This window comes from Lampetra fluviatilis, chromosome 1 (assembly GCF_964198595.1).
Source record: "Lampetra fluviatilis chromosome 1, kcLamFluv1.1, whole genome shotgun sequence".
NCBI lineage: Eukaryota > Metazoa > Chordata > Hyperoartia > Petromyzontiformes > Petromyzontidae > Lampetra > Lampetra fluviatilis.
The window spans coordinates 2,106,973-2,119,994 of NC_136275.1; the positions used below are offsets into that span (position 1 = coordinate 2,106,973).

A 13,022-nucleotide genomic window follows, 5' to 3' on the forward strand; every position below is an offset into this window, starting at 1 on the left:
AGCAAACTACTGCAACTATAGGTCGACTTCCAAAATCGTCAAACCGTTTAAATTCTAAATACAATATATATAAAAACAAATTTCATTTTATTTTAATCAACAGTGAAGTTTTTCCATGGTTAAGCAACAACCTGCATTTTGAAATTTGAGTATGAATACCAGATTTTCCACTCCCTTCCTTACACAGTATGCACTTCATACATCAATACTTTTCGATCTATTAAGACTTTTTTTTTTAATCTTCACAGTTATCCCGAAGAGAATTGGAACACACACCATATGTTCATTACGTTCGTATTATCATAATGTAGTTATTTATTCCCTCCTCGTTGAGTTATCACCATCTCCGCAAGGGCAGATAAATCATACGGGCAATTTCATATCAGCGTTACTTAAATTAAACACTGACATACGTTACTTGCTGGAGAGAGGTGTTGATGGTTACAGACAAATTCGTCTCGAATGGTTAATGTGGGACCTCGCTTAATGTAGCGATGGCTAACAAGGCGCCTTCAGATTCTCTGGAAAGCGGCACTAAATTTTTACGCGCTGGCGCAGCTCCGACCCCCAGGAGCTATTTCACCAGATCGAGTGGCACCACCGTGGATTTACAGCCAGGGCCTGGCTAACGGCAGAACTGCTGAGTTCTGAGATCACTGCAAACAGCCGATTTGAGACACCAAATACGTAGAGTAAGCTGGCAAGGTGGTGGCGTGTGCCTGGCCTGACAATTTGCAATCTTCACTCACAGTGCCATCTGGTTGCAATTATTTAACAAAAATTGTTCAAGCATTTTTGTTTGAACACGATAAACATTTACATTCACGCATCCAAATATGTGAAACATTTGAAATGATAATTTTTTATAGTAAATCCTTTTGAGGGAAAAAATTGGAAACAAAAATATACAATACAATGTATGAAATATGTTTAAAAATAAAAGTTTTTCCGCAGCAACAAAAAGCAATTTGTCTTCCAAAAGTGTTATCTTTTGAAGAGCCTTCAGCTTTGCGATCCAATTTCAATGGGGACGTTGATGTGTGCATTCTATGATGTGGAAATACAATTACATTGCTTCTCATCAGTACGAATATTTTCGTGAAAATATTCGTGAGGGCAAAACAAAACATATATTGTGTGCCATACTCTTATAGAATTGGACACAAAAAAACCGAAGAAGAAAAGACTCAATTTCGAATTTTTTTTTGTACATAACCATTTGTCATTCTTGAAAAACCATCAATCTAAAAATATGAATTAATGTTTGAATGTTTTCCTTTAAAAACATCTAAAGTATGTGTTTTCCACGCTGTGTATATCTGACTTCTCTTTGAATGCGTTTAACTCTAAATATGTATGATTTGTTGCTATCTTGCTATGTTTAGAACAAAACTGTCCTGAAAGGAACAATTTGATTGCACAATCACTTGCCAAAAGTAATTTGAAGGAAAACAACGAGGCCACTTGCAGACAATGTCCTACCTTTGAAGATTACACATTTTTGTAAAAAAGTATTTTCAGGTCTGAAACAGTTTGTTAAAATTCAAAAAGTCTCTGCCAAAAATGTTGCCATATATTTAACACATTTCTCCTTACTCTTAGGTTTTTTTTTTCGGTAAAGTCACGTAGGTAAAAAAATAAAAATAAAATAATAAATCACGACGTTTCGGAGACTGTATCAAGTGAATGAAGACTTGATAAAGTAAATCTAGCTGTAACGGTCCCCCCTGAAGACGGAGACTTGTGTTGCCTCCGAAACGTCGTGATTATTATTATTTTATTTTATTACTAATTTTTTACCTACGCGACTTTACCGGAAAAAAAAAACTCAGAGTATGAATTCTTGCAGTCACGAAAGCTTCAAATCTAGAATATTTCTCCTTGCTTATCGGGAACGTCTCTGAACAACTGGGAGCTCGTTTGCGAGGGTGGTCGTGTTTGCTTTAGAGAATGAGGCTCTTGAGGGGAGCCTTGGGACCCTAACCATCCGCGAGCAGATGAGACACGCGGCTGAGCACTGCGGGCGAAGGATCCGGGGATGCTTTATGACGCCGCGCGCCACCTCGCACGCAGCCCGAGGCCGGGTTAAGTGGCGTAAACAGCTTCCCTTCAACTGCCGGGAGATTCATAAAAGGATGAGCCCGAAAGCAAATCACATCGGTCCTTAATAATAATAATAATAAAGCTGCTGGAATCAATGTTTAGGAAGCATTTTCCCCAATTACTGCATAAATTTCATGGCTCCTTAATTAACGGGCGTAGTGCTACAAGGCAGTTTTGACACAACGACAACAACAACAAGACGTAGTGTAAAGTCATCAAAAGCATAAATGAGGTGCTTCGATAAATTAATAGACCTTTCATAACTCTGGACCCTACATCAATGCTGCAATTTAATTTGCTCAGCCAGTGTTAGCCGCTGAAACCGTGACGTGTTTCTCGATGCGTTGCTGTTGTCGCAGTTCTGCTGTCATGTGCACTGGTGCCGACATTATCGAGGGCGATATTGGCACATAAAATAAAGATTGATTGATAATTTCGTAAAATAATTGCATAACGAACGGGGCATGATCCTTGTATACAAGTGGAATTTTTTGTTACCGATTTCGCCACAGCATAGTAGTCGTAGCACGCATTGAAAGAAAGTGGCTCATCGGCAAAATTGCGCGTTCGAAGAGCCGCGGCAATTGCAATTTATTGAAGAATGAAACTTGGAAGATGATGACTCTTGCATGGATCGTGAGAATATTCTCCAAACGTGTGAAATGTTTGCACGTGGCATAACGGTCTTGTCTGTCTAGAATTTAGATGGTAGAGGTGCATTGTGAATTGATGCTTCCAACCCTGGCCAACATTGCTTGTGACGATTTTGGATGAAGAACCAGAAGGAAATAAGCACGTAAATCATTGGTTGTTTGATTCAATGATCAGTGCCGGGTTCGACTTACACAAAGTGGGTGTCTGATAGATGCAAATCATGTCAATGGAGGCCCAGATAGAAAACGGGATCGATATTTGCTGCGTCTAATCGGGAATATTTGTATGCCAACAGTGCCGGCCCGAGCCTCTTGGGGGCCCTAAGCAGAATTTGATTTGGGGGCCCCCCTCCCACCACGCAGACTCATCTGTGCTAGAAGATTATTGACACAAATGTCACACTATAATGTTATAGCGAATATTATAAACGAATACAGTGAGGTTATGTATTAATAAAAAATAAAAACAACACTTAAAATACTTCACTCTTTTATTAAAACTTCTGAATACAAACGGTCACAAAAAACATATTAAATAAATTATTTGCAAATGTGCATTAAATGTGCAATCTTTTAAATAAAACCAAAATAGACAAACATTAATCTAATCAAAAATAGAATGTTACAAAAAAAAAGATACTTAAATAATGAAAGCAAACATAAGAACAGCAAGGGTTCAACAATGTCAACTGTACAACAATGACCTCAAAATCGTTCCTTCCTAGCTTTTCTGGAGGCAAAGTCACTAATGACATCATTGTATGGTATTGCTTGGCCAACTTTGTTATTAATACTAATGACTGCAAGTCCACTTAGTCTTTCCTGGGCCATTGATGATCTCAAATATGTTTTTATCAATTTGAGCTTGGAAAAGCTCCTCTCTGCTGAGGCAACTGACACAGGCAGAGTGCAGGCTATCCTGAGAGCTAAAAAAAAAACGATTCGGGGGCCCCCTGGTGGCCAGGGGGCCCCAAGCAGCCGCTTAGTTCGCTTATGCCTCGGGCCGGCCCTGTATGCCAATGCAATGTACGTTTGTCTCATTGTAACCAGCCTACCAAAATCATGTACGCTGCCACAATTCACACAGTTGGATACAAGTCAAGCCTCAAGGATTACGCTGGAGACTCACGGCTGTTCACAATATTGAGTGTCTCACAGCCACGGAATGGATTCCCATATTTTCTGTTGCTTACCAGAACATAATACTCGGCGCTATTTATTGAAGCGCGCGCGCTCGCTGCTGTTGCTGCTGCTTACAAGGTTCAGGTTATGCAAAGGTCATCTCCATATGCTTTTGTCGTGACTCAAGGAATTCGAGATGACAGTGGGAAACCAATCACAACGATCTAAAGCTATCATTGGTATTATTACCTACGACGGAGGGATGTTCACTAAGTGGTGCACGTTAGCCTATTGCTGCCACACAAACTCATTTCGTAACCACATTTTCTCCAAAAGTAGACGTACTCGATCCTGCGTGACAGATAATGTTTCTGTGCCGCGGTTTCTTGGGTTTCCCTCTCAGTTTCTTAGGGTTCTGTCTCAGTTTCTTGGGGTTTTCCAGGTAAGGGTATCACTGATTTGAACCATTTTGGGTTGACATGTATGCCAGTCGTCACCCTATTGGAGCTCTATACATACATGAATTGCGCTCTCAGAAGACAAAAAGCAAACAACTGCACGTGGCTCTGATAACGTACAAGCTCGTAGGGGTGTCGCCATTGTTGATTGCTTGACACTTGGGACAGAAAAGCCCATTGTACGTAAGCACAACGATACGGTCTATGTCACGCTGTGAATTTTAGAAAACCCGCACTGACAAATTACAGAATCATTATTAATAATAATAATGACATTTATACATCGCTTGTCATCAGGGATCTCCAAGTGCTGTACATGACACAGCAGCAGTAGACACTCAGCATAGAAATATTATAAATACATTTTAAGAATAATTTACTAAATGAATTAAAAGTTGAATAAGCTGAAACGTGTACGTATGTTTTAAGGCACATTTTTTTGAATGTCCACAGACTCAGAGATCCCTGATATCTTGTGGAAGAGCGTTCCATAGCCTGGGGGCTGCACGGGAAAAATCTCGGTCACCCATAGACCGACACCTCGAGCTGGGAATGCAGAGAGAAGATCTCTGCATCATGCCCAGATCTTAGGGACCTTGAGGGGACGCATGGGTGCAGCATGTCAATGATGTAGGCTGGGGCTGGATGGTTCACTGCTTTGTAAGTTAACAATAGGAAGCTAAACTGTAATCTATGTGAAACTGGAAGCCAGTGCAGGGAGGCCAAAACGGGTGCAATGTGATGTGAAGAAGGTGTTCCGGTTAACACCACAGCAGCCGCATTCTGAACATGCTGCAAAATGTTTAGCACCTTCTTCGCACCGCCAGGGAGTAGTAAGACATTACCATGGTCTATGCGAGATGAGATGAAGGCATGGACCAGCTTTTCAGCATCTGAGGCAGAGAGAAGGAGTCGGATACGGGAGATATTCCGAAGATGGAAAATTTTAGTCTTCGTGATATTTTTAATATGAGCCTTGAAGGACAATGTGGGGTCACTAAATACCCCTAGAAGTGTTACTTCTTGTGCCAAACTGATTATAAACATGACCGTCAATCGTAATGTTGAAAGGTGCAGCTTTATAAAGTTGATGGGGTGACCCAATGAGCATCACCTCCGTTTTAACACCGTTCAATTGGAGGACGTTTTGTTGCAACCACCTTTTGATGGAAGCCAGCCCCAAAGTAAGCATGGAGGCAGACGGGGGGGGGGGGGGTATCAGACTCCGTATGCAAGTAAATTTGAGTGTCGTACGCATAGCAATGGACTTCAGGTCGATATTTTGGAGCAAATGACCCAGTGGGACGATCTAAATACAAAAGAGAACAGGGCCAAGAACTGAATCCTGAGGAACCCCAAATGAAACAGGGTTGGGAGCAGATTTAAAATCTCCCATGGATACGAACTGTTCCCGATTAGCTAGATAAGATCTGAACCAACGGAGAGCAGTTCCTGAAACCCCCGTGATGCTTTACAAGTGATCAGTCAAGCGGTCACCATTGATGGTTTCAAAGGCTTGAACTCAGATCCAGAAAAGCGAGAATACTGGACGAGAAAGAGTCAGCAGCGATCAAAAGGTCGTTCACCACTTTAACCAGAGCTGTCTCAGTGCTGTGTCCGGCCCTGAACTCAGACTGGAATGGATCCAGCAAGCCATTAGAATGCAGATGGTGGTTCAACTGCAAGGCAACCAGGCGACCTTGGATAGGAAGGGTAGATTGGAGATTGGGCGATAATAATTTGGAACTTCGGAATCAAGGCCAGTCTTTTTCAGGACAGGGGTAACAGCTGCAAGTTTGATGGTGGAAGGGACAATACCGGAGCTGAGAGATTGATTTTAAATGTTGGTTAGAAATTGGCAGAGTAAATGGAAATTTTCTTGAATTCATTTGGTAGGGAAGGGATAGAGTGAACAAAACGTAGGTCGCCACTGAGCCACCAAAGCAGAAATGGTTGATGGCGCAACCCGGACAATTCTGATAATGGAGTCCCCAGGAATGGCGGGGACATTTTTGTAATAGGGGCAGGGAAAGGAGATGAGGTAAGTAAGAGTCTCTTTACTTATTGTGTGTGAATTTATATAAACACACAGTATCTAGTTTAACACGTAGGCTTTCGCGACCAATATTATTCATAATCAACGTTTATGGGTTTAGATCGCGTTATTTATAAATGTGTCGTAACCCTCCACCACCCGACACGGCCAATCAGTAAAAAAGTGTCACGTTGACAAAAGACACCGGTGTGTTGAAGCGTGAAACCACAAAAACAAATTGTAAATGTTGTGGTTTCACGCTTCAACACACCGGTGGGCTAATGCAGTGAACTATTTGTCTTTTGTCAACGTGACACTTTTTTACTGATTGGCCGTGTCGGGTGGTGGAGGGTTACGACACATTAATAAATAACGCGATCTAAACCCAAAAACATTGATTATGAACACAGTATCTACACAGTACCTATGCAATGTACCGTATAATAATCATCCAGATCAAGTTATAAATGGTGCAGCTCTCGTCTCAAAGGGCCCGCCTCTAGCCAGTGGTGGTAATTCCACATTACCATGGTGGAGATCAGTTTCCATCATATGACCACTTTTAACTCCCAAAAACCCTCACATTATTGGCCTCGATGGAGTAACCATGAACCAGGATTTTAACTCGCAAGCACTCTAACCACATAAAGTACGGAATATCCCAAATATTACACCCACATAAGACACTGCTCCGTTATAGTAACATTTTGGCTACTTAATTTGGGCTACCATGCATTACTTTTTTGACCATTAGAAACTTGATTTCACATGCTCGATAAAAAAAAAATGCTTGGGTTACATCGCGTAAATGTGTCGTAAACCCACCTCCACCCGACGAATTCAATTAGAGTAAGCTTTACCACGTGAACAGAACGGGCAAATGTATTACTACTTCAGCACTACCTGTGTGTTGGAGAGCAATCCCACAACATGTACAACTAAGTGACATTTTTTTTGCTGGTGATTACAATCAGCATCATCAGGCATTTGCCCAAAATGTGAAGGTGTCCTTCAAGACACATTGGCAGTGACGAGATCTAACCCATTAACGTTATCATGCATTTATATTGGTTTTAAAATTACGTTTTAGAATTAATGTATCATGTTCTAATATGACAAAGCATATCCAGCACTTCTGAAATATATACAATAGTTGCATCCCTTTGCTCAAAGCATTTGCTGCAGATACAATTGGAGACAACATTCGTGTGCTGTGTCGAAACACATTTTTGTGAAAGCAGTGTGCAACATGACACTGTCAAAACGCATCGCTTGGACAAACTCAATTGTAAGGAGTGCAGTTTGATAAAAATGCTTTGGCTACTTTAGTACGCTTGATATATTTTTTTTATATACAAAACCTTTCAGTGATTTTAGTTTCCGAGTGCATGTGTACCGATATCACTTTATCTTGTTGCTGATAAGTGGCGGTCAATAGGCCACCGCGCAAATGAGCCAATATCCCCTCCAACGCAAGAACATCCACACTACCCACTCTGGCATTCCATCGTGCTGCTTAGCATGCGTCGCACAGTTACTCACGCCCTAACGTGAATAACCGCAGTGACAATTACCGAGCGAAATAAACAAAATGCGCCGCCGTTTAAATTCCAAATTACGGCCACCGCCCTCTGGGTGGAACTCCTCCAAGAGAGGCGGAGTGTGGGGATCGAGAAGACCGGGCTCAACCTGCCACCCGTCTGGGCCGCAGCGAGACACCGCGTGCTCAGCGGAGCAGCAAAACACAAATTAGTTTTGTGTGATGAATTATGAGTGAATGACAAAGACAAAGACCCCCCGTGTAGCCTTCAACAGACTATTGGGGGTACGTGCCGTTGGAGAGCACCTACGAAGGTTGGAACGGCACACGAGGTGGACGAGGGGGGGGGGGGGGGCAGCACCAGACACGGCCACCTTTGTCTCCCCAGTGGTGATGCTTACACATTGCACCAGGTACTCATTTACAGGCTGGGTCGACCTTGGGGAGGCCCAGGACAGGTTGATGAATTCTCCGCTGTCATTTGTCATGAGCAAGAGTCAAACTCGGGCTGCCGGATTCCGTTGCGCTAACCGGAACGCTACCACTCCCCCTGAACGACACACAAATTAACTTGAAATTTTTGAGCAAAGTGGCAAACACTCCGTGACAGCTATAAATGGCAATTCAGGAAGTAATTAATTTTTTGAAGGTATGAATCAAGCAAACATGAGCAGGTATTCTGCCAATGCTGTTTATTGTATTGAATGTCAAAATATTATGCAGACATTCACCCCCCCCCCCCTAAGATGTTCATGTTAACCCATGTGCCGCATGTACTGGAGAATTTACAATAATGCAACTAATTTTCTGTTATATAAAAAGTTGAAATATTGAAATACTACACATTCTTTAAACAGACGTATGGCGTTGTACAAATTCACTTACGACTGAATGTTTGATTTACTTCGTTCGTCCTTCTGACCAATATGTAAATTAAAGTAAAAATGTACCTGAGCTGTCTTATGCAACCGGGCATGGATACAAAGTACACAACATCAGGCAAGCGGGGCAGACGCTTCGTCTGACGACAGTGCTCACTATTGCTCAGCACGTTCGGCAATCGAGACTGTGTGTCACGGGCAAATGAGGCTCCCTCTGGGGAGACAAAAGGTCACCTGCACATACATGGGCACATCAGTGTGCAGAGTCGCCCTGGGGTAGAGTGGGCAGCGAGTGGCGTGCAAAGCGCCGAGTGAACGTTATCACAGCGCGCGTGTGTGTCCGTGCGCGCGCAAGATGCGTAACCCGGCTTGGACATGACTGGAAACAGAGTGGCAGTCACGTTCTGCCTTTCGCCTCTGAGTTCAAGCGCTGCTCGAGTTGAAGTGATATTGTATGATGTGCAGCGTTGGTCACAATCTGTGACATTCTAATCCCACGGGTGTCTTAACTATGAATGTTGGTACAGTCTGCTTCACAGTGGAGTGAATGTTACATATACCAATGACGTTATGCGCAAATTACATGATAGGAAACATACAGAGAAATCGCCACTCCCGGCTGCAAAACACTTTGGCAGGATTCTCCTGAAACATAGTCATGAGACTCGGTCGGTGAGGCTCTCCGGGGTAAACAAGCTTAATAATACGATCTGTTATTGATGCCGCAGCGTTGGAAGTTTCCTGTTCATTGTTGCACGTGGTTTAGTTTCTATGCGATGGAGCGATCGTGTGGTTCCGTGGCCCGAGAAGTGTTAAGACATTGCCGTTTGGTAAACGTGTCAAACATGTTCACCCACCGTTGCGTACGAATTTGCATTTTTATAGTCTTGGAAAATGAGGAAGCTGCCAAAAGAAAAAGCGAAGTTTGCTCAATCAAATGTTTAAAAGGGTAAATAGGGAAAATGGAATCAAAGTATGAAGGGGGGAATACACGTTCAGCAATGCATATTCTGTATAAATAAAATATGCTATTTAAAAATTTGTATCTCTTGAAGAAGGAATAATGAGATGACTTCTGGATGGCATGCATTTTCAAAGGCTAAGGAAACAATTAGGCATTGCCAGAGGGAGAAGGCTGTGTTTTTTTTGGTAAAGCCAATGGTACTGTAGTCATTATGACTGAGAAACAGGACACAGCAACACATGCTTGTTTACTGAACCTCGAGACTCGTTTTCAGGAGGGGCCCTTCTGGATCAACGATCGCCATGCGTTTCCAAATCACCTAATGCTTCAGCACACACAACAGCCTACTCGTTTCGAACGTCAACGGAACCACTGCTTTTGTAGCAGAATGCGGATTTTGTAAGTAAAAACTATAATGGAAATAAAGTAATTATTTTATTGTGTTTTATTTTTATTATTTTATTATTTCCATTCTACGTGACTTTGCCGAAAGAACCAAGAAGATGAATCCCTGCAGTCACGAAAGCTTCAAATCGAAAAATAAAAACTATAAACTAAACTATTTTTATTTTACCAGCGAAGGCCCGCTGAGTTATATAACTCTTTTTTTCTGACGCAACCTAGCCACAAATGATAGCCCAACGAAGTGGTTTATCACGTGGAAATGTATAGCCCTCAACGCATATTCATTCTAAATATGGAGGGAAAAACCGGAGGAACCGGAGAAAAATCCACGCGACCACCACGGAGAAAGAGACACAGACTCCACATATACAGCAGCAGGCGTCAGTGTTGGGCTGGAGCCCACAACATCCTGTATACTAGGCGAGGTAGTTAACATCTCCTAGCAACCGTGATCATGATGATGATGAGGCAGACACACAAACTCCAAAAATGCAGCATGTGTCAGGGTTGGGATCGAACCCACGACCTCCTGCATACCAGGCGAGGGACGTAACATCTCGCCACCGTGGACTCATTAACCGAGGCGGCTTGCCGAAATTGAACCACGAAAGCTCCGTAACGAGCGACGAGCGCGGCGCCGCGTCTCCAGCCACTCACAGACATCGGCGGATTCATCCGATCCATCGGGGCAGTCGTCGTCGCCATCGCACTTCCACCCCAGGGAGATGCACGTCCGCCCGTTTTTGCACGTGAACTGCATGGGACTGCAGGTTTTCGAGGCTGAAGAACAAAACACCGAAAGCGTGAAATACAATCAGAACCCATCCTATCAGTGACATCTTTATAGCACCTGCATGACACCAAGGATGTTATTGACCAATGTTTCCAATTTTTGGTTAAGTTGATTCGATGTGTTACACGGATGGCCGCGTTTAGCGAGATGCCTGGCTAAACGCAAGGGATGTCCCGTGGTGCCGTGAGCATAGCAACAGCAAGACAAAGACAAAAACGTCAATATTTCAGAGAACGAAATAAATGGCCCCGAAACACATCGAGTACAAAAATGGGCTATGAACGGTAAACAGATCCCTATTTGAATAGAAAGGTGATGATCTGCAAAACAAATGCTGCTCAATTAATACGACTGTAAAACGCCAGCGGAGTGACAGGTTCCAAATATGATTTTGTTTGTCCGCGCGGACAGAGTGGACCTTTGCTTATATTTGCTTTGACCCATGCAGCTCCTTGGCAATACGCAATTAATTTGCGTACAATCATTCCTTCAAGGCCGTGTTTGGTGTCATTTCCACACGTACAGTGTTGTACATATGCACAACCCACACTACTGATACTCCTGCTGTTATGGAGTGACTCATGCTGCCAGCTATGGCTGCAAAGTTTGGTCGTACATGTTACATGTATATCGTTTATTGTTAAATTTGAATCACAGTTCCTATGATCACTGTTACATTGTTTTTATGGCTTTATTTTGGTGATTTCGAAAACGTTTTGGTTTAGCCATATGTGTTTGTTGTAGTACAGAGTTAGACTGATAACTTTAATTAAAATTGTCTTATGGTTGTTATTGTTTGACTTGCATCCCACTGGGATTTTTGCACACAGCGTTGATATACGATGCTTTTTCTGGAAGACTTTGCTGTTTTTTCCTGAATTTTTCTGTTTGCACGTAGTCACTTTAAGATGTTTCTTGTTCATGTTTTTTGTTTGTTGCGGTTGCACCCGATTCAAGAGCCGAATGGCTCACAGGGATATACCTAATAATTGAACTGAACTGAACACTAGCACATCAAACAATTCGCAGGAAATGAAAATGACTGAAGAAATTCAAACCCAAATGGACTAAGTGGACTGGCAATGGTGAGACACACGAGAAAAAAACCTGTGAAAATCCTGTGATGGATCATTTGATTACGGACACAGCCAATTAGTTAAGGTAGAGTGTGTGTGCATTCCAGAGTTACTGTGGCAGTACCACGGTGAAAATGACAGCAGCCGATATGCAATGCACAATTATGACACCTTTAAGTAAAGTCCCGGCTAGCATTATGCAAACTCCACAATATAGCATGTGTATTCATGGCTTGATTGCAACGAGGATGACGCTGCCACAGACACAATTACAGCAAATCAATATAGCTAGGTATGGCCTTAGATGTTCAGGAAATAACCAACTCGTTTCCCACCAGGAAGAGTGAGAGGCTCACAGTCGGAAGGTTGTGGAGAACACATCCCAGTTTGGGGGGGTATGGTGGGGGGGGGGGTTGGGTTGACTCGGCCCATTACCCCTCTGAGGGCAATAAAATGGGCACCAATTTGTGGGGAGGTCAAGGTTCACCCCCCCGCCCGCCCGCCAATGGAATGTGAAATTACCCTCGCCACTGTCTCGGGGCTGTGAACGGGAGATGATAAGAAACGCATCAACGCTCGCTTAATAATAAACAAAACAATCGCTCAATTTGCAAAGCGCCTTTCATCGAGGATCTCAAAGCGCCGTACGAGATACAGCGGCAAATTAAAGTAACTCGTGAAACAACAACATCATCTATTTAGTTCAATAAGTGGAAGAAGCGTAGAGACGCTATGAAGATGTGTTTATAAATAGCCACAGACTAAACACAAGCTTTCCAGAGTATGGGGGAGCCACGCGGAAAAATGCTCAGTCGCCCATTGACCGAATCCTCAACCTAGGATCATAGAGAAGATGTACATGCCCAGATCCTAGAGGCATTTAGGGGACATGTGGGTGCCTCTGGAGTAGGCTGAGAGAAGGTGGTCCAGAGTGGTTTGAGCTAGTGAAAGGATTTTGAATTGAAGCATTTGAAATTGCAAAATCCAGTTAC

General features: G+C 42.9%; 1 protein-coding gene across 1 annotated transcript in view; it reads right to left on the reverse strand.

The window, feature by feature from the left end:
* LOC144950339 (prolow-density lipoprotein receptor-related protein 1-like) overlaps positions 1 to 13,022 on the reverse strand; it is a 274,971-nt gene that overhangs the window by 179,468 nt on the left and 82,481 nt on the right. Inside the window, exon 3 of the mRNA XM_078880487.1 lies at positions 10,819 to 10,941. Within this exon, the coding sequence (XP_078736613.1) occupies positions 10,819 to 10,941 (123 nt within the window). The remainder of the gene's footprint in view (positions 1 to 10,818; positions 10,942 to 13,022) is intronic.